The 19,624-nt window shown below is 45.5% G+C and overlaps 1 protein-coding gene across 2 annotated transcripts in view; it reads right to left on the minus strand.

Moving 5' to 3' along the window:
- GNAO1 (G protein subunit alpha o1) overlaps positions 1–19,309 on the minus strand; it is a 141,233-nt gene extending 121,924 nt beyond the window's left edge. For both annotated transcript variants that reach the window (XM_030955717.1, XM_030955716.1), the window contains exons 1-2: positions 18,761–19,309; positions 18,630–18,672 (exon numbers count right to left, since the gene is read on the minus strand). In XM_030955717.1, coding sequence (XP_030811577.1) covers positions 18,630–18,672; positions 18,761–18,878 — 161 coding nt within the window. In that variant the 5' untranslated portion in view covers positions 18,879–19,309. The remainder of the gene's footprint in view (positions 1–18,629; positions 18,673–18,760) is intronic.
- Between the last annotated feature and the right edge of the window lie 315 nt (positions 19,310–19,624).

Here is a 19,624-nt window from a genome sequence, read left to right on the forward strand (position 1 = left end):
GCGTCTCTCAAAGTGGGGAACACACCATATGTGTGCAGTGTCTAGGCTCTAGGAAGACATGAGGACACTGCACCAGCTGGCTTCCACTTCAATGCAAACATGTCACAGGGGGTGCTACAAGGAGTTGTGCAATGCAGAGGTCAAACTACTTTGGTGTCAACCAGCAAGCAGCAGCCCTTTTTGTAATGATGTAGTGCAGTCTTGAAATCCAGCAAGCAATGCCTATCAATGCAGTAGGGTCATTCATGGTCTGCAAACTGACTGGAGGAACCTCTTGAACTAAGGCAACCCATGGTAGGACAGATGGTGTCTCTAGAAAAGGAGTTATGAATCTCAGCGAAGGGGCCTTGTGGAGATCTGTAAGCTTGAAAAATTTGAGTCTGTCCCTATCTGTGTTTTTGTGTTAGAAAAGGCAGAGAGGTTGGGAAAGACAGGGGAGTCTAGATCCACCTTAAACACCACCAAAGAGATGCAGACTAAAAGAAAAGATAAGCCCAACAAAGGCGCTTGCTGAAAACCAACTATATCAACAAAGCCCAGCTCCTGCAGCTTGGTGGCTATGCTGCCCAGTGACTTCTGTTCATAAAGGGCTGATTCTCCTCCCTTTCAGAACACAATGTGTTCCACACACTGAAATAAATAACAGCCCCTCACCAAGGCCCCGGCAGTGTCAGGGGGTGTCAGGCTCTGCTCAGCAGATAACAAAGGCGTCAGCATGGAGCCAATCTCCTCCTGCCATCTCAGGCTGCCCTTGCTGCACTGAATGAAATTTTTCTCCTAATGGAAATGAAGAAAACCTCCAGTGCAGATAATCCTCTGTTATAATGGCCGTAGATTTGGGCAAGGGGCCAAGCAATGTAAAGAACAAGCCAAATCTCTTTTACTTAAAGCCTGGCCTGAATGTGATAATGTAATGACTTTGATTGGGATGTTTCAAATGCCATTCATTGGGATCGACTTAGCACATAGATGATATCGGCCAAAATAATTAAGAACGAGTAATTGAACAGATAGAATCAGCTGACTCCTCCTTCCCAAGAAAGCTGGCATCCTTTTCCAAGTAGTGGAGAGGACTACTTGGTTAAACACTGCTTAGTCCAACCCAGCCAGCACCCTTTCACTTCCATTGCCCCTTGCTTTCTGCAGAAGGATCAATAACTATCATCTTAAACACAGGCTGAAGTCCCAGGAGCCCTCTTTGCAAAGGCAGAGTTCCTGGTTATTTTGTGCCCAACCTCGATCTGGCCACTGCTGGTCCCACTTTGCACTCAGAACCTGATCAGAATCCCACTTAAGTCCTTGGGAAGATTCATGTTCCTTTCACTGGATTCTGGACTGTGAGTTTCTTTTTGCAATGTGTGTTTCCATAAGCGTGGTAGCCTTGGCTGTTGTTTAGCTTCCTAGTATCTGTCATAGCTAACTATTATTTCTGTTTTACAGGAATAAAATGCAGCTCAAACTCTGATACTACATGCAAGCTTAAAATGGCTTTCAATTGCTATTAGCAGGCATTTAAATGGGATTGTGGTGACAACCCGAAAGAATCAAAATACTTAGGGGAGAAATTAAGCTATTGGAATGACTGGTTATATTGAACATGCTCCTCACACAGCTGGCAAAGAGCAAAATAAAGCTGAAATAAATTGATGATGACCACATTCTGGAGGAATGGCAGTTCATCTTAAAAGAGAAAAGAACATTCAGCTTCTCTGCTAAAACAGCTTATGACACTGAGTATTTGGACACTTCTCCCACAAACCAGGAAACCAGTAGCAACCAGAATAACCACAATAGATGACTTTCTATATCCCACACCAGCATAACTGAGCACAAAATGTAAAATGAGTGCAAAATGCCACCATTCTGAATTTAATATGTCAAATTAGCATCATTCTGATGGCTACAAAGGATGGAAGGCAACAGGGGATTACATTCATTTTCCATTTCAAGTCTTCCAGTATGCAAATAAACTGAGACTTTAAAAAAAATCTAAAAAAAACCCCAAACCAAACCAAAACCAATAAACAAACAAACAAACAAAAAACCAAACAAAAAACCTCGTACATTGGACAAGCTTTGGAATGGTTAGAAGGCCAAGATCTATTGTTCTGGTTGAATTTGTTACAAGCCCTGGACATATCATAGAAGAATATCTGTATTTGAATGTTTTCATCTTCCTGGTCATCTAATTCAGCTCCTTCCAGGGAGGTAATTTATTTTCTTCACTGTCACCTTCATTCACTAGGTTTAGAGATGAAATCAAGATGCATCAGCAGCCTTGAGCAGGGCGTCAATGCTACTTTGAATTTTCCTTCTCTTCTGTTTAATTGAATTTTCATTTGTATCTCCTCAGTTGTTTCCCCTCCAAGGCCTTTCTCCCCTCTCTCCCCCCTTTTCTCCACTCATCCATATAGATGATACAAGCATTTCTGGCAAGCACCAGCTGCAGATATGAGTTCTTGGGCATCTTCTACTTTTAGAAAAGCACCAAGAGCCCAAATAACACCAGTGCTTGTTCTGTGAAGCTTGAAGTCTGCTTTTCAGAAAGACCAGTCTCTTTATTAAATCCACTGCCCTCTCAAAGACATATGATAAGACATGGAGGGCTGCAGAGCTATGCAGTTGTCACTGCAGTGGACAAAAAGCTGTGTCTGGGTTTACAGCCTCTGTTTTGCCGGGTCAGCATAGCCAAACAGGACTTTGCAGTAGCATTAAAAAGTTATTTCAAGATTTCTCCTCCACATTCCCCAGAAATTTTCCTGAGCTCCTGGCAGGCCAGCACTCCAAATGCAGTCTAGCCACAGCCTCTCCACTTCTGATTTGTTTGCCATCAGCATAATCTTTCTTTCAGCTTTGAGCCTGCTTTATCAGACACAAATTCACTAGGAGGGATCTCAGATGTAACCTGTGAAATCTCCCACCTTGAACTGGCACCGCATCCTCCAACCACTTCTTTTCATTGTGGGGATGGAACAATTCCCATCTGTGGTTGAGGATGGTCCCTCTTGCACTGGAAATCTGCAGTACAGGAAAACACACCAACTCCTCCATCCAAACTTTGATACAAAGGCTAGAAAAGATACAGTTCCTCACAGAGATTCACCAGTCATACTTACTACTCCAGCTGAAAGTGATAAAAGCTGTTCTGTGTGGAGAAGTGATTAGGAGAAGCAAGAGAAAATTTCAGACATAATTATCAAGCCGTTGGAGAAAGTTCTTTAATGCAAAAACTACCTGCAGTTGAGTGATACGCAATTCATATAACAATTTAAATACTCATGTTTTAAGTCATTTATGAATAAACCATGCAGAACACTGAGGAATATGTAATCTAATAGAATTCTGCATTAGGACAGAGATGGACAAAATGACCTTTCCATGATCTACTCCATCACTCACTGGTATAATTTCTGCTTGTAATTCATTATTCTGAAGCTGTTTACTGTTTTGTCTGTGACAAGGGCAACTTCCATCAATGAGTTCTTGAATGTGGAATTCCTGGCTCGTTCTCAGAGGAAACTGAGATTCTCATTTGAATATTCACCTTTCTTGCTCCTGTACACGGTACTTGATCCATCACTGAAAAGTTGACATTGTCTTTGGCACTGATGCTCTGTCGATCTGACATAACCTGAGAGATATTCAGGGTATGTTTTGCTACTTAGTGAAAAACTACAGCACTTCAGTCATTAATAATTAAGTGTGAGTATGCAATTGGATAGAAGATCTGCTTCTGTACCTGTGGGTTTGCATTTATTTTTACACTCAGCACACTGCTGTTGGAGATATACTGCTGGAGCTCGGGGCAAATGGTTCAGTGTCTCTCCACTTACAGTAAGGACCACCACTTGCAATAATATGCATTAAGGAGGTCTTATAGGAGAGAATAAATCAGACATTAAAGAAAGCTTGCTTGTAACTGAAGTTGAATTGAAACAGTTTTTCTCAAGGCACTTTGTATCTTTGTATCTTTTAGCTTGCAGAGTTTTGAGTCCTGCTTCTTCAGCCTCATTTAGGAATCAATCTTTGAATCTTACCATGGAAAGAGAGCTTGCTAGGATCTCTCTTGTGGGAAATCTCTTATGGTTACATCCTGCACTGCGAATGGGGGGTTGCCATTTCTGCTGCCAGCTTTTGCCCTTCTTAACAGCTCTGACAGCTCTGATCCTCTTACTCTTGGCACTTGCTTTGAGCAAGGTTCACATAAAGATGTCGGCGTCCAGTCTGTGCATTGTTGTGTCAAGCTGCTGTCATTCTTCTGGATGACTGCTTAGCAAACAACCTCATTTTGTTATCCAGAGCCTGAACTTGATCATGATTGCTTGTTTGACTCTTGCTTCAAAAGATCAAGCTCTGTCACTTTCTGCCTCTTTTTCACTATCTGCACTAAGTTCTTGTCTTGCCTGGTGGTGTTAAACCTCTGCCAGGCTGGCCATTTCTCTCCTGCAGAGAGATGTTTGTAAGTGATGTAACAAGTAAACAAAACAAGTATTTGTTATTATTTTCTATTTCCTTGGGGGATAATGCAGGAACACAGTTGAAGCCAGCAGGTAGCTACTGCAAAAGGCAATGGGAGCAGTGAATTGTTCAAATTCAGAAGCAAGTGGGGCTTCAAAGAACACTAAACAGCCTGGTGTGCTTTCTTGGTTTTTCCTAAGTTCCTTAACATAAAGCATCTTCTTTTGGGGAAAAAGGTGTTTAAGTGGGAAACCTTCTTGTAAGGAAAAGAGGAAAAACAAAAGTTACAGAGGGAAGGGATAGGGCAGGCTCCTTCTGGAGCTTTTGAGAAGCTATGAATGTGACAAATATCTTTCACAAGGAAGACTTTCTAGCCTGGTTTATTTACAGTAAGAGCACAAAAGGTGTCCTAATGAAGCTGTGAACTGGTGAGCCCTTGTGAGGCCAGAGGAGCACTGGGATAGCTCACTGTCTCAATGGGAGATGGGTGAGGATGCAATTCTCTATCACCCTTTAAAAGAAAGTGACCTATGCAAACCACCTTGAATATCAAGGTTAGGGTAACCACATCAATGACAGGCTTTTAATGCAGGCTTCAAAATTTGCTCCCAGTAACATGGAACTTGAAAATGTTGTTCAGCACTCCTGTAATCAGGATTCTGTAACATCTTGGCACCTCAAGAGGGAAAGTTACCTTATAAATGACAAAGACTGTGTCTAAGACTGAGGGAAAATAGAAGAGAGAGGTCTCCAAAGCCCAGGACGACTAAAGCTTGTTACAAAACCAGAGCGATCATTCTAGTGTGAAGCAAACCTGAGCTTTGCATTAAAAATGTAAATGTGATTGAAATAGCATAACCAGACTAAATGGATTTGACCTCTAGAAGCATGAAAGATGGTCTAAATACAGTGAAACAGCAACAAATGGCTACACTTTCCTTTTCACTACGTTATGCATCACAGGAAATTTATTTAAACAACACAGACATTTCAAGCCAGGGAGAGATTTGCATTTCTTTTACAAGAACTCACAGAGAAAATAAGGCTGGTTTGGGAAAAAACATCATTTAAATGCCTAAAGGTACAGAAGAACTTAGAAACTGCTTTTCAATCTTGAATGTGACTGATTTACCCTCAAAAATTAAGCCCTAGCACACAGAACTAGCCAGGAGAGACTGAATCCTTCAATACAAACCCACATCTCAACCTTCAGTACATTGCTGCCTTAAGGGAGCATTTGACAGACATTTCTTTCTGAGATTTTGGGATATTGTTTTGAGTTACATTAACTCATATCAGTGCCACAGTCTGGTTCACTGCACTGCCATATATCACCACACAAGTACCACCATGCCACCACAGCTGGTAGGGACAGACGCCACCAACAAAACGAGATGTTAGTCAAACCCCAGCTTAGGATTTCAGAAGGCTGGCAGTAAAATGCTGTATGGAATAAATCCAAGAAGACAACACTCAGAAGCAAAGAAACAAACCAAAGTGATGTGAAGGGGAATTGGGAATGATAACCAAACAGTCCCAGCTAAGCCTGGCTCTTTATGCACTCGCAGGGAAAATTCTGCTAGTGCTGTGCAACACCGTCCCTCTGGTTTCCAATTAGAGAGGCAGATCTTCAGTCAACATGGCCATTAGGAACACTGAGTAAGGAGACTAATTTGGATTTTCTCATCACAGAATCATTGAATAACTTGGGGTAGAGGTCCCTGTCCAGAGCAGAGCTACCATCTCACATAGGCCAGGTCGCACAGGTCCTTGTCCTGTTGAGTTTTGAAAATCTTCAGGGATGATGATTCTCCCCTTTCCTGGGTCCAGTTCCACCTTTGCATCAACCTCCCCATGAAACATTCTTTCCTTATATATATTTCCCTGAAATGCTTCTATGTTGCCTCTCATCTTTCACTGTGTATCTCTAAGAAGAGTCTGGCTTCACCTTCTCTCCTGCTCTCTAGGTGGTGGAAAGGAGCAGCAAGGTCTTCCTCAGATTTCTCTTCTTCAGCTCCCTCAGCCCCCCTTTACTCGACCTGTGCCCCAGCCCAAATACCTTGGAGGGCCCAATTTATCAGTGATTCACCCCTTGATTTAGGAGATCCAAAACTGAACGTGACATTTCAGATGCTGCTTTGTGAGCACCAAGTAAGGGGGAGGGAAAGGAAGATTTAGTTCCAGATGATTTCACACAATCTAATTTCTTGAAGTCATTAAACACATATAAAATGCTACAATTAAACTGCTCTTCCTAAAACCAGTGGTTTTTCCTTCTCCTTATACAAGTAACATGGCAAAGAACTGTAACTGAAATAAATTTGAAAGCTGGTACCTGAGAGCTCCTGTGGCAAAAGAGAAATGCATGTGGCATGAAAAAGCCCACAACACAAGAACCACTTTTCCCCCTGATCTTTTATTTTCCAAAAGGAGTAAGAAACAGAATAATATTTGGACAACGGTTAGATACACAGAGTGGCACTAAAACTGGGTGGCAATCAGCACAAGCAGAGATGATGGTCTTCAGCAATGCTCAGGTGTTAACTCAGTTCTGTTCAAGCCCATTGATGCTGATGTGCACAGCATTAGAAAACTCAGTTGTTCTGGGGTTTAGGTCTGAAAATGAATGAAACGTGAGCTACCTCCTAAACTTAACCACATACAGATCAGTGGCAGCTCTAATTTGGAAGGCCTGTAAGTCCTGTGGCCTCAGTGCAGCAGTGCTGAGCTGCACAGTCCTCACACAGCTGCTGAAAACCAACAGCAGAGAGTTAAGCATGGAGTGAATCTTCAGGAGGATCCAGACAATCGTTCTGCTGAACGAGGAGGATTCTCCTGGAGAACAGACTGAGCAGGATGTGTCTGAGAGCTTCAGACAGGCTCTGTGCTGCACCAGTGTGTGCCCAAGTTAGTGAGGGAGCCACTAAAAATGTTATGATCTTGGTTATTTCAAAAATCTCAGTATATTTATCCAGTTACTTTAGAATTTAAATACACCACTTTGGCTGGGCTTATATCATTGTTCTGGACAATTTGTAACAACTTTTTCCCAATTTTTTCCTGGAAACTCCAAAAACCTATTTTAAAGACCATGAAGGAGTAGTGAATAAAATCAGAATTTAAATTTAATCCTGTATACGATATATCTGTTTATGTCAGAAGGCCTCACCTACTTGTTTGATCACAGATGGGGAAATTAGTGCTATTTGATCTCACTGATCAGAACTAAAAGTACCAGTGTAATAATTCAATTTTCATGCTCTGTCATGTAGGAAAACCTCTATAATTTGTTCAGCTAAATATAAATTTAAAATAAAGAGATTTCTTAAAAGTATCGGTAAACAGAAATAGTAGATAAATTAAAACTTACATAGAAAAAATAAAGGTTAGATTCTTAATTATTTACTGAATGATAGTAAAATTACTAATCACTAATTACTAAAATCACTAATTTTTTACCATTTATGGGCTCTCTTAGTATTTCTTTCCTCTTCACGTTTGTTGTTGTTGAATGCTTTTAATAATTAGCTATGCTGAAAGACATTGAACAGGCATGACTATCACCACAGAAGATACCAAGATTTTGATTTGCTATCAGCATCTGGATTCCCCAGTGCCAACACTGGCTTTCCTCTGTCCTGCACATCCCACCTCACTGCAGAGATAAGATCTGGCTGGTCCCAGCAGCATGCTTCCAGGGGAATTCTTATTAGGCACAAGGCTGTGCCAGGATGAAGGTATTGGGGGCCCTTCCTTTTTTCTAATGTGACCCTGATGCCATCAGTCAGTGCTGGAGAAATGCCAACCCTGGAGCTGGGATTTGGCACTGCACTCTCCTGTTCCTCCTTACCAGTGTTTCACAAGGGCTCAGGGCATGCAGAGAGATGCAGATAACAAACCATGACCATCAGCTCATGTATCTACCCTTTAAACATCTTAAATGCACACACTGAGCAGCATCAGGTTTCTTGTTGAAGAACTGGCTGGACAGAAACCAAGAGCAACAAGTTGATACAGCACGGTGGCTTTTTTTCCTGAGCTGTAAAGGCAGGAGGATATAAATTTATCATACTGCTAAATTGAGGAAAACAAGGGCATGCTTCTAGGAGCTTTCTGCTTTATTAAGTAAACATCTCCTCATTCATGTGGAAAATTTTTTCCAATTTGGCTAAATAATTAATCACCAAAGAGTGACTGGTGATTAATGAACACTGTGATGACTTTCTGAGGTGTATGTTCATCATGACAATTTTCTTTCATCCCGGTGATTTGTGCTGGTGTTACTGACAAAATGTGATGATAAAGGCTCTGCAGTGTCTGTGGTGATACAGACATTCCAATGATACAAATCTGCCCATTTTAGAACTTACAGGAGGTGAGATGGGGTCCCCACCTAACCCTGGGAAGGAGCATCTATCACCTGGGCATCAATGCACCAGCCTGGCAATGCGTGACCAATTTCTTATTCTCTCAAGAGCACTGTAGTAAGAGCTCTCTTTGGCCAGTGGAAAGAGCTGGTTTATTTGCAACAAGCTAAACCACCCTGTAACCACCCCTGCTGTAACACCCTTTCACACTGCTTATAGATGTAAAGAGGCTGTGAGTAAATAAAAACAGATTCCCAAAATGCACTGAATCAAATACTCCGTTCTGCACTACTTAAGAAGCCAAGCTGATTGTGATACATTTAAAACTCATTATGAGGATGGTATTTCTCTCCTGTGGATGAAGCTGAGCAGAAACCTTCACACTGTGGAGGAGCACATGCCCTGCCATGCCAACCATTTAGAAGCACAGGAGAGGAGGACAAATTCACATAGCCTTAGCTATTGCTACAGGGCATGCAGATCCATGGATTGTGGTACCCTGGAAGTAATTTTAAGATCTCACCATGAATTTTGGAGAGCCCCAGACCTGGTCTGCACCAGTTCCACACAAAGTTCCTCCAGAAATGTATACATGGACTATTTCATTGCGAGACATCAAAATGAGATATTCTCCCTCCTTCGCTTTAAAGGCAGGAGCTGGATTATAGCAAGGTCCAGCTGTAATGAAAAGGAGCACTGTAATGGCAGTGGGGAATCATCTCTATATCACTGTGAGATGGCACACACTACAGCTATAGAAATCCACCTATAAAACTTCTCATTTTTTACCTAGATAATTCTGCTTAAGGTCCATTTTGTGCACTTAGCCTTTCCTGCGCACTTTTACCTTATGCCTTAAAACTGGAGCTACTAACTCCAATGAGCTCTAAGAGTGTGAGGATAAACCACCCAATTCTGCTAGAAGGTAGTACACATTTTTATCATTTAAGTGATATTTTCCTCAATAGAGGCCCATTCTCATCTTATTCCCTTCTGTAATGATTTCCAGCTGATGCAGAAATACTCCAAGTACCAGACTGTTATGGTGTGTACAAGTTGCTGTTGATTATGCTCTTGTAGACAAGAGAATTTAATACAAGTCTGAAGTTGCTGGAATCTCAAAGCATGAGTCACTGCTCTGCCTTCCAGACTGTTTGAAGCACTTGGGGGCTTACGTTTCAGCGGAGGGATGTGCACAGAGACAAAATGTCCATTGTCAGCCTCGCTGCCAAGGTGTAAGACTGGGGTCATGAATTCTCTAAAGAGGATATTTTCTCTTGTCCAAGTGAAAGGCTGCTGAACCACTCAACTGAAGACATTTTTCATGGCCTCCCAGTGGAAACATGGATCTTCCTATTCCTACACTACGTAGCCTGACACAGGCCAAAGAGAAGAAAATCCCTTTCCTTGTTATAAAACCCTATATTTCCTACCTGCATTGGATCCTGCTGAAACCTGCTCCCAATTTTGCTGGAACACCTCAATCCTAAACAGTCAGTCAAGAGCTATGGGCTTTGTCAGAGATGACATCTCAAAGCACTTACTAGGTTCAGCATCTCCCAACCTTCTGCCATAAGCAGCTCCTGCAACATGAACCAGCAGAATTTCTGCTGAAAGACAAATAGAAGATATGATAAATTGTCTTTGGCTTTTGAGGACACAAGACCCCACAGATGGGCCTGATGAGGAGAAGAGGGTTATTAACAACCATGGCCCAAACTCTTTATATTGCAGGAGGACCCTGTGTTACCCATCTCTCTTGTCTCTCTCTCAAGCTGGTGTATTCCAGCTCCTTTGTTTTAGGCTTACAGATTTTATACTCAGATAAAAGGTTTGCTGATGAACTGAAATAATTTTTGGTGACCAAGCAAAGTAGGACATGCCCAAGAATAAAGAAAAACAGAGTAATTTCAGCTCTGCCAGTCATTCCCTTTCAATGTCAAAAACTTTATTGATTAGCAATTAGAAAAAAAGAGTGATGTCAGCTTACTACAAAGTTTCCTGGGCTCCCATTTGAGGGCACTCCTCAGTTCTTTCTCAATTAACGTGAAAGCTGGGGAGAGTAAGCATTTTTATTGGTAAGTTAAGAAATGCCTCCATCAAGAGTTTTATTCTAATATCACAGTAAGTGCACAATTATTGAGTTTTGGATTAAAACACTTTTTTCTCTTTTTTTTTTACAGCACTAGAAAACCATCAGTTCCTTTGCTTCGTGTTACTCAGTAACATTTTCCAGCCTTTTGGCTTTTCTGATTTTAGGCAGATTCCTAAGAGCATCTTATAAATCAGGACTCTAATCCTCCAACCTCCCTTACATCTGTCATTTTCCTGAATGGTCTTAAAAATAAAATGAGAATGATTCAATTAATGGTTTAGGGGGATTTTTACATAAGGCAGAGCATTTCTTCAGCATTAGAAAATGCATGGCACAAATCATTAGTATTTCCCTCTAAGAGTAAGAGAAAAAAAAATTAAGGCAAGAAAAACAGCTGTAGATTTAATGTGCCAATGCCTTTCAGATCCTTTTGTTTCCTGGTTTTGGTTTTGTGAATGAAACTTAGCAACATCCAGGATCCCACCAAGTGTCACAGAAACATTTGAAATTCATCACATTTCATAAAACCTACGGATTGAACAGATATCATCTTCAGTGTAGGAAGAACTTGGCCCAAAGTCCAGAGAGCTCCAAGAGAGGATTTGGGGTCAGTAGCATTCAAATTGATTTGAAATAAGCGAGGTTGCTGGTTTCAATATTGCCGATGCTAAAAGGTATCAGGCTTCAAAAGTAACCAAGCCATTGAGATGTGTTTGATTTCCTCACCTTCATTTTGGGAATACTCAATTCTTGAGTACTCAGGCTAGAATAAGGTAATTTATTTTTTAACTTTTCTCTGAAGTGAGGAGAGCTGCAAGTTTTCTTTCAAAAACAAAGTACACATCTAAGCAAAGTCCACCTGAAATCAGAGCTGATCCAGTCATCATCTGAGCCCAGCTCCAGAGAAATAATTTCAGGCTCTACACAACTCCCAAATATCAGGAGATTTGCAATAGCACCAGGAAAAGGGACTAGACTCTATAACACCCTGGCCACTTGAATTTAAGGTTTTGGCAATTCTTACCTGCTGGAGCTCCTCTTTAAACCAATGTAATAAATAAAGGACCAAATCCCATCTTTCACACTCAGCTGCAGTCAGGGTGTAACCATGGACTTCAGAGTGTAGAGGATGGGTCTGTCTGTGCACTGTGTACTGCTGCCTCATCAGAAAAGCTTTTTGGCTTCTTCACTATCTGAGCAGGAGTTTGCAAAACTGAGCTCTTGGACCTGCACTTGCATTGTGCTTTCTGGCTGCATATCCACCAGCTTCAACACTCCTTTGTGATTTTGTATCCTGCAGATCCAGGAGAAACCAAGGGAGCTCGATACTTGCAGACACAGGCTGTAACTCTGAAAGGGGACTGAAGAAAACTAGGTAATTATGAGAGTGTGAGACATTCCTGACTGCTCTTACTCTCCAGCAACCTGCTTCTGCCTTGGCCATCAGTGAAGCACTTCTTTTCATTCTTTCTCTTGACCAGACCAAATGGAAGAGCCAACACAGTGCCTTGACCTCCATTATTTGTGTCTTTTTCATTCTTCACCCATTTTGATTATCTCCCCCATATTCCACAGGTAAGCACCCTGGAGAACTCACATCAGGTATGAAGTTGTATGTCAGACAAATGGGAAAGGACAGACTGAAGAGGAAAACCATAACCTTCTTTAATTTGTTACCTAATTCATTTGTCAATCTAATGTTTCTTACAACCTCTGGGTTAGCCAAGCCATAAAACAAAACAGATCCCTGGTTACATTTGTGCAGCAGATTCGTCTCTTTCTTCGAGCTCATTAAAACAACTGCTTTCATCTCATTAGATTGCTAAAACATTTCCAACAGGACTAGATGTGTCATGTCAGAATATGACAGGCAAATTTCTTTTGAGGTTTTAAAACTGGGTTGGAAGAGGAGAAGCTATGCAGTTCACTGTTGTCACTGAAAGATATTTTTACTTTTATGAGTCCCTAAAACAAGAAACAAATTAAGAACTGTCAAGGAAAAAGAAAAAACATGAACCCAAAATGTATTCCATCTTGCCTCCTAATATTGTTACTGCTTTTCTCTGAAATCTCTCTCAGTCTAATAACAAGAACTTCAAATATAAAAGAAGGAACTATGGTTGTTACTGGTTTGGCACAATTAAAAATCCAAGAGGAAGGAAATAAATGCTGAAAACATGATTAGTCTTTGCAACTACAAGCCACAATGAACAGCCTTACTCTCTATTCTCAGCTCTCATTCTTGCCTGTTTCAGGAGCAATCTCCCTGTGCTTTGCCGCTGCAAATTGTGGAACATGACACCCACAGCATCCAGAGATGCAAGAAAGCATCTGTGAAGGTGGGGAAAAAAGTTGTCGTGAGGGTAGAGCCCCCTCCTACAGCAGCCGTCACTGAGATGATCTCTGACACCCTGGCAGGAGACCCTGCCTTGCTCAGGGTGGGTAACACAGCGCCCAGCTGCCATCCCAACATCCCAGAGCTGCCCCAGCAGGCAGTTTGCTACTGCTTTCACTGCAGGCTCCACTGCCAAAACAGCCCTGCTGGGTCTGTGTGCCACATGCACGGAGCCAAATCCACACCCACGGCAGAGAGCACTGGGGCAGGTCTTGGGAGAATGATACAACTTCATTGGGAAGGCTGCAGCCCTTTCCCCTGCTTGGGCTGCAGCTCTTTCCCCTCCGTATTGAAACCCAGCTCAAATACTGCCCAGGTGCAGCGTGTCACTGCTCTACTTTGGGCTTTAAATCACAGAAATCCTGGAAAACAGCAGGAGACAAGTAAGGATGAGGATGGCTCGGTCTGACCTGGTGCTCCAGTGAGGTTTGTGCCTCTGGGCTGCCAGCTCCCACAATGATCAAACAGCTCCCAGATGGAAGCAGAGCTGAGTGGGGCTCTGCACCCAGTGCCAGAGGGCAGAAGAGCTGTGCTGGGGAGTGGGACAGACCATGAAGGCACAGTTTGCAGCCCTGTCCCTGGGAAGATGCTGCAGAGGCGAAGCAATTCTGCGCTGTTAGCCCCTGTGGGGTGAAGTATTCCTGAGGGAAGGGGCTGCAAGTGTGAAATCACTATGGATTTGAGACACAGACATGCAGCAAAGAGCACTGAAGTGGGTGTTCACAGCACATCATTTCATTTCAACGGCATTTGGCATCAAATTGCTGTAAAACCAGTGGGCGGGGGCTGCTTCTCACTGAAGAAGTTCATTAGATTATAAGTAATTTGGTTACATAGAGAGCAAGTAGAACCTGGGGCTGTTTTGAGGGGCTTTTTGAAAAAGGTCAGAACAATATATCAGCCGGCTGTTGGGACTGATGGCTGTTGGGGAGAAGATAGTAGATATTTCAAGATAAACACTGTACACTAGTGTATTTTTCTCCTGATTGTATATTTCCATTCTTCTCATACTTAACATAAAAAACATTTTGTGAAAATGACTGGCACAGCAGAGAAGCCTATCAACTGAGTTACTGCCAGCACTTCTGGTGAAGAGGCACGTAGCTGCTCTGGAGGACAAGCAGGGCTGGAAAGCTCTGGCATCTTGTGAAAGGGAGCAGGACCCAGCTCTCTGTGCCCAGCTCAGCAGGGGACAGAAGCTGCTGCTTCTTCAAAAGCAAAATCCAAAACCCAAGCCCTGAGATTTTTCCTGTGGGCAGGTGAAGCCGTGTCTCCTCTGGAGTGCCACACCTATTGCTAAACCCTCATTTGGGAAGGTGAAATATTGCCCTGGCTCACCAACCAGAACAGTGGCTGCTGAGTAGGTGGCAGGACCTTGTTTTTGAAGCCATGCCAGCTAACTCAGCCTCTCTGCGTAAGCACCATTAAACACTGGATTCCCTGGAAGCCTGGTGCTGATGGCAGCGGATGGTGTCCCCACCCGAGCAGTCCAGCCTTGCTCACCACTGGATCATGTCACAGATTTAAGTGTCCTGCTAAGCAGTAAGAGATGGAGATATGCTTGGTGTCCTGCTCTGCTAGGGCTTTTGATGAACAAGCATATTCACCAGAGTTTTAAGTCCCCACAAAAATATCCTAGAATAACAACAGTCTCTATTTCATGCTACAATCCAGGTATTCAAAAAAAGAAGATGATAAGTTCCAAATTCTGCATGTGCTTGACATTTATTTGAATACATAAGATCTAAAATATGTTAACATCCATTGCAGTCCTACCTTGTGAATTTACTGAGATAGGGTGGTGTGAGTGGAAGATGAATTTCTCTTGTCCAGTAACTCTCACCTTCTAGCTTGGGTTTTAAAGGAAAGTCCGAGCTTTGCTTGGTTACAGATGGTTTTTAGATTAAGCTGAGTGAAAACAGAATCTGGACACAGCCTGATTCTGAATGCTGTGGCACACTCTGGAGTCTCATTGGCTTGCATGGCACAACCATGCCTTTCAGAACTGTTCGTCTGACTAGCTTGGCTCCAACCCTTCATTTTGAGGCATGGGTAAAAGTATCTGGACTACAGAACTGGTTGTGAAAAAATACAGCAAAATTAATCAGCCAAGGTGGAGTAGTCAAAGTGCAAGGCTGAAGGATGTCAAAACAACCACGGGTTCTAAGAAGAGTGTCATTCCTAGCCTGTGTTGCCACTGTTTGAGATGTACATTCCAGACTCGTTCCACCTCTCTGTCATTCACCAGTACCTCTTGTTTTGATCGATAACCCTCCACTCACCAGCTAAAAGGTACCTCCAAATATTTAACAAAAAAATCCTGAATTACATTTACAAATCCTTATCTACATCTTGGTTACACTCTCAAATTACTGTAATTTCTACTTTTTCTCCTGCTACCTAACATTTTGAGGATTAACTGGGCATGTTCTAGTCCTATGTAACAATGTCTGCTCTCTGTTCCTTTGTCTTAGCATTCTCCAATCTGTCTCTAGATTCCTGTGCTTGTTTTCAAGGCAATATCCAAGTGTGAAGCTGCTTTAGCCATTCATGAGGATGAGATTTATTATCTAGAAGCACACCAATAATACAGTATTAAAAAAAAAATAGCACTCTTTCATCAAAATCTAATGAACATGCGATTTAATCTTTATTAAGAATTCATTAGGTTCTCAGCAAGGCTGTCTAATGGAGCTTGACCAGGTGAAATGCTAATGCCTAGATTATATTTAAATTAATTTTCAGCAGTGTTGGTTTCCCGTGTTGCTGCCTGCACATCGCTCTCCCCGCGCCCGCGGCTGCGCGGCTCTCTCCAGATGCTGCTGCCGTGCTCATAGCAACACCGCTGTCCCCACCCCAGCCTCCGCACACTTCACTGGAGTTTCCACACTCACAGATGCCTCCCAGTTTCCAGCACTATAAGCCCATCCACCATAGCAGCTTCCTTGATGTTTTCATATTAGGTACAAAGCTGCAAGCCTGGCATGCCTTACTTAGCGTAGTTTTAATGAAATTTATGTATATATATACATATATATATACACACTCACACATAAAATAGGTATATTTCAGTCCTCAATATACCAATCTAGTCCAGCAAACAGATTATTATCTTTATGTGATTTGCTTCAAAAAACAAGAGCTCTGCCTTTGGAAAACAAGAGTGATTGTATGCTTATTGTATAGCCAGTGTGGTCACTGCCAGCCCTCCTGCCTATGGGCTCTACATGTGCACTCCGCTGTTGTAGTTCCTACAGCCTCTCCCTTCAACCAAAACCCATTGCCCGCCATTCCAGCATGCTTCTGCAGAAGCAATTCCTAGAGATTAAATAATTTATTGGTGCTCATCTGCAGCGACATGTCTCCTGATCCACCTTCTGCACACAAACAAGAGCAAATCAAACCTACCCCACCCCAGACCCAAATCAGCTGTGGGGGTGAAAGGGAGAAAAGCCCTCTTTCAAACAGTGAAAGGGGATAATCAGAGCCTCTACAGAAGTAGGGTACACAAACATCAGTGGGAAAAGCCACGGACACCACTGTGCACTAGAGGCGAGTCTCCTCACAATGAGACCTCCCAGCCCCGCAGCGCCTTGGGAAAAGCACTGCCTCAGGCGGGGATGATGGTTTCATTGAACCCCCGAGGGGTGGGCACAGCGGCCACGGAGCTGATACAGAAATATCCGGGTCACCTGCTAAGCCACCCTGCCTGGAGGGAAGCTGGGCTGAAGGCCCAGATCTGCCCCCGTGATGCACGCACATGCACGCGCACATGCACACCCACATTCACACACACACACACACACACACTCTCACACACACTCACACACACACACACACATACACACACCCATACACACACTCTCACCCACACTCATACACACACAGGCACACACTCACACCCACATTCACACACACACAGGCACACACTCACACTCACATTCACACACACACACTCACACTCTCACACACACACAAGCACACACTCACTCCCACATTCACACACACACAGAGGCACACACTCACACCCACATTCACACCCACACTTACACACACTCATACACACACAGGCACACACTCACACCCACATTCACACACACTCACACTCACACACACACACTCATACACAGGCACACACTCACACCCACATTCACACACGTACACTCACGCACACCCGGGGCGGCTACGGGAGCTCAGGGCTGCAGCTTACGACGGGCACGGGCCCCTCTGCTTATTCCGCAGCCCCTTAGGCTTCTCCCGGCCCCTCCGGAGGCAGCCGAGCGCGGTGCCAGAGGGGCCCCGCCGCCGCCGGTTCGAGCCCCCGCCGGGCGCTGTCCAGCGCGAACCGCCTGAACGCCGCGCCGGGAGCCGCCCGTCGGCCCGCGCAGCCCCGGGTCCCCGCGTCCCATCCACACCCATCTCTGAGCCTCTGCTCCTCGCTAAGCAACCCCGGTCCCGAGGGGGCCCCTCCCAGGCACGGTTTCCTCTGCAACCACCAGCATCGCAAAGCGGCAACCGCTCCCAGCTGAAATCCAGACCCTGAACCAGCGCCCAGGCTCGTTCCGTGATGGCGCCCGCCTCCAACCAGCCCGTCATGTTTGTAGCGGTGGGAGGACGGGATATTTCATTGTATTTTAATTTTTTTTTAAAAATGGGTGGGGGGAGAATAGTCGCACCTCGGGTGTACCTCCACCTCTATTAGCCTTCCCTGCACCTGCTTTCCTACGGGGTGCATTTACACGAGCCACGGGGATGCTTGGAAGAGACCTTGCGGTGGGGCTCTTCACTGCTGTTTATTACACCGTTACATATAATTAAACACAGAAAAAGGGTGTGGGAAGCCCCAGCGAGGAGCAGCGCCTAGTACCATAGGGAGACTCGGATCCCAGAGCAGGAGAGGTTTGAATGAGATGAATGGCCAAGCTCGTCGTTCATTAATTAAGAGAAGAAGGTACAAGCTCAATAAAAGGGGCTTTCAGCGATAGGGAGCCTTGGTTTAAATCCGCAGAGCCAGTAGATAACACCCCGACATTAAGCTTAAGTGACAGCGGTTCGCTTCAGGGGGACATCTGCGCCGAGGAGGAAGGTGGGCTGCCGGCCTCCCTGCACGGCCGCCGGGGGCGAGGCCGCGGGGCGCCGCTTCAGCACCAGCGGGCCCTGGACAGCGCCGGGAGCGGCGGCGGCCCCGCCGCGCTGTGCCTGCGCGGTCCCCTCAGGTAAACATGGCGCCCGCGGCCCTCGCTCACCTCCGCGAGCCCCCGCCCCGCTCTCCCGCCCCGCACCGCCGCTCGCTCGCTCCCCCCTCGGGACTTACTTCATTTGCTTCACGATGGTGCTTTTTCCCGACTCTCCGGCTCCTGTTGGAAGAGAGATGAGGTGCGATAAGCACGGGGGAAGAGGAGGAGGAGGAGGGGGGCGATGGGGGGGAGACCGGCGGGTTCTCACCGAGCAGGAGTAGTTTCACGTCTTTGGCCGCGCTGATCCCGTCCTCCTTCAGGTTCTTCTCGATGGCCTTGCTCCGCTCCAGGGCGGCTCTTTCCTCAGCACTCAGGGTACATCCCATGGCGGCGATGAAAATTAAAAAAAAAAAAAAAAAAAAGGAGGAGGGGATGCAGCCCCCGCCGCCTCGGCTGGCTCCCGCGGGCAGAGAGGAGGAGGCGGCCGGGGGGCAATAAAAGAATTAAAGCAAATGGCTGTGAGGCTCCGGGTAGCGCAGCGCCTCCGCGGCGGGGCTCCCGGCTCCCTCCTGCCCCTCTCTCCCCGCGCCCGAGCGCTCAGTGCATCCAGCGGGGCTGCAGCGGGCACGGCGAGCTCTTCCCGGCCGGGAGGCGGAGGCGGAGGCGGGGGAGGAGGTGGAGGAGAAGGAGGAGGAAACGGGTTGGCGGCGGGGGAGGGTGCGTCCCTCTCCCGTGCTCCCGACTGTCGCTGTCCCCTCCTCGGCGGGCGGCGGCGGAGCCGAATGGAGGCGCGGGAGCGGCGGCGGGCGGGCGGGAGGGAGGGAGGGAGGAGGGAGCGCGGGGGCGCGCCTGGCTGCGCGCTCCCGCCGGCCTCGCCCGTGACGCGCGCGGCTCGCGCATGCTCGGGGCCGCCCCACCCGGGCCCGCGCCCGCTGCCCGCGGCGGGGCCGCCTGCTCCTCACGGGCGGGGGGCGCGGCCCCGGTGCCCGGCCCCTCGCCTGTCCCCGGACGGTAGAGGCCGTGCCTTGGGCTGCTGTCCCCCGTTCCCGGTGACTCAGAGCTGGAGACTGCCTTGGTGGAGGGTCTAAAGGGGAAGCGTACGAGGAGCGGCTGAGGGCATTTGGCTTGTTCC

The sequence above is a fragment of the Camarhynchus parvulus genome, chromosome 11 (genome assembly GCF_901933205.1).
Source record: "Camarhynchus parvulus chromosome 11, STF_HiC, whole genome shotgun sequence".
Taxonomy (NCBI): Eukaryota; Metazoa; Chordata; class Aves; order Passeriformes; family Thraupidae; genus Camarhynchus; species Camarhynchus parvulus.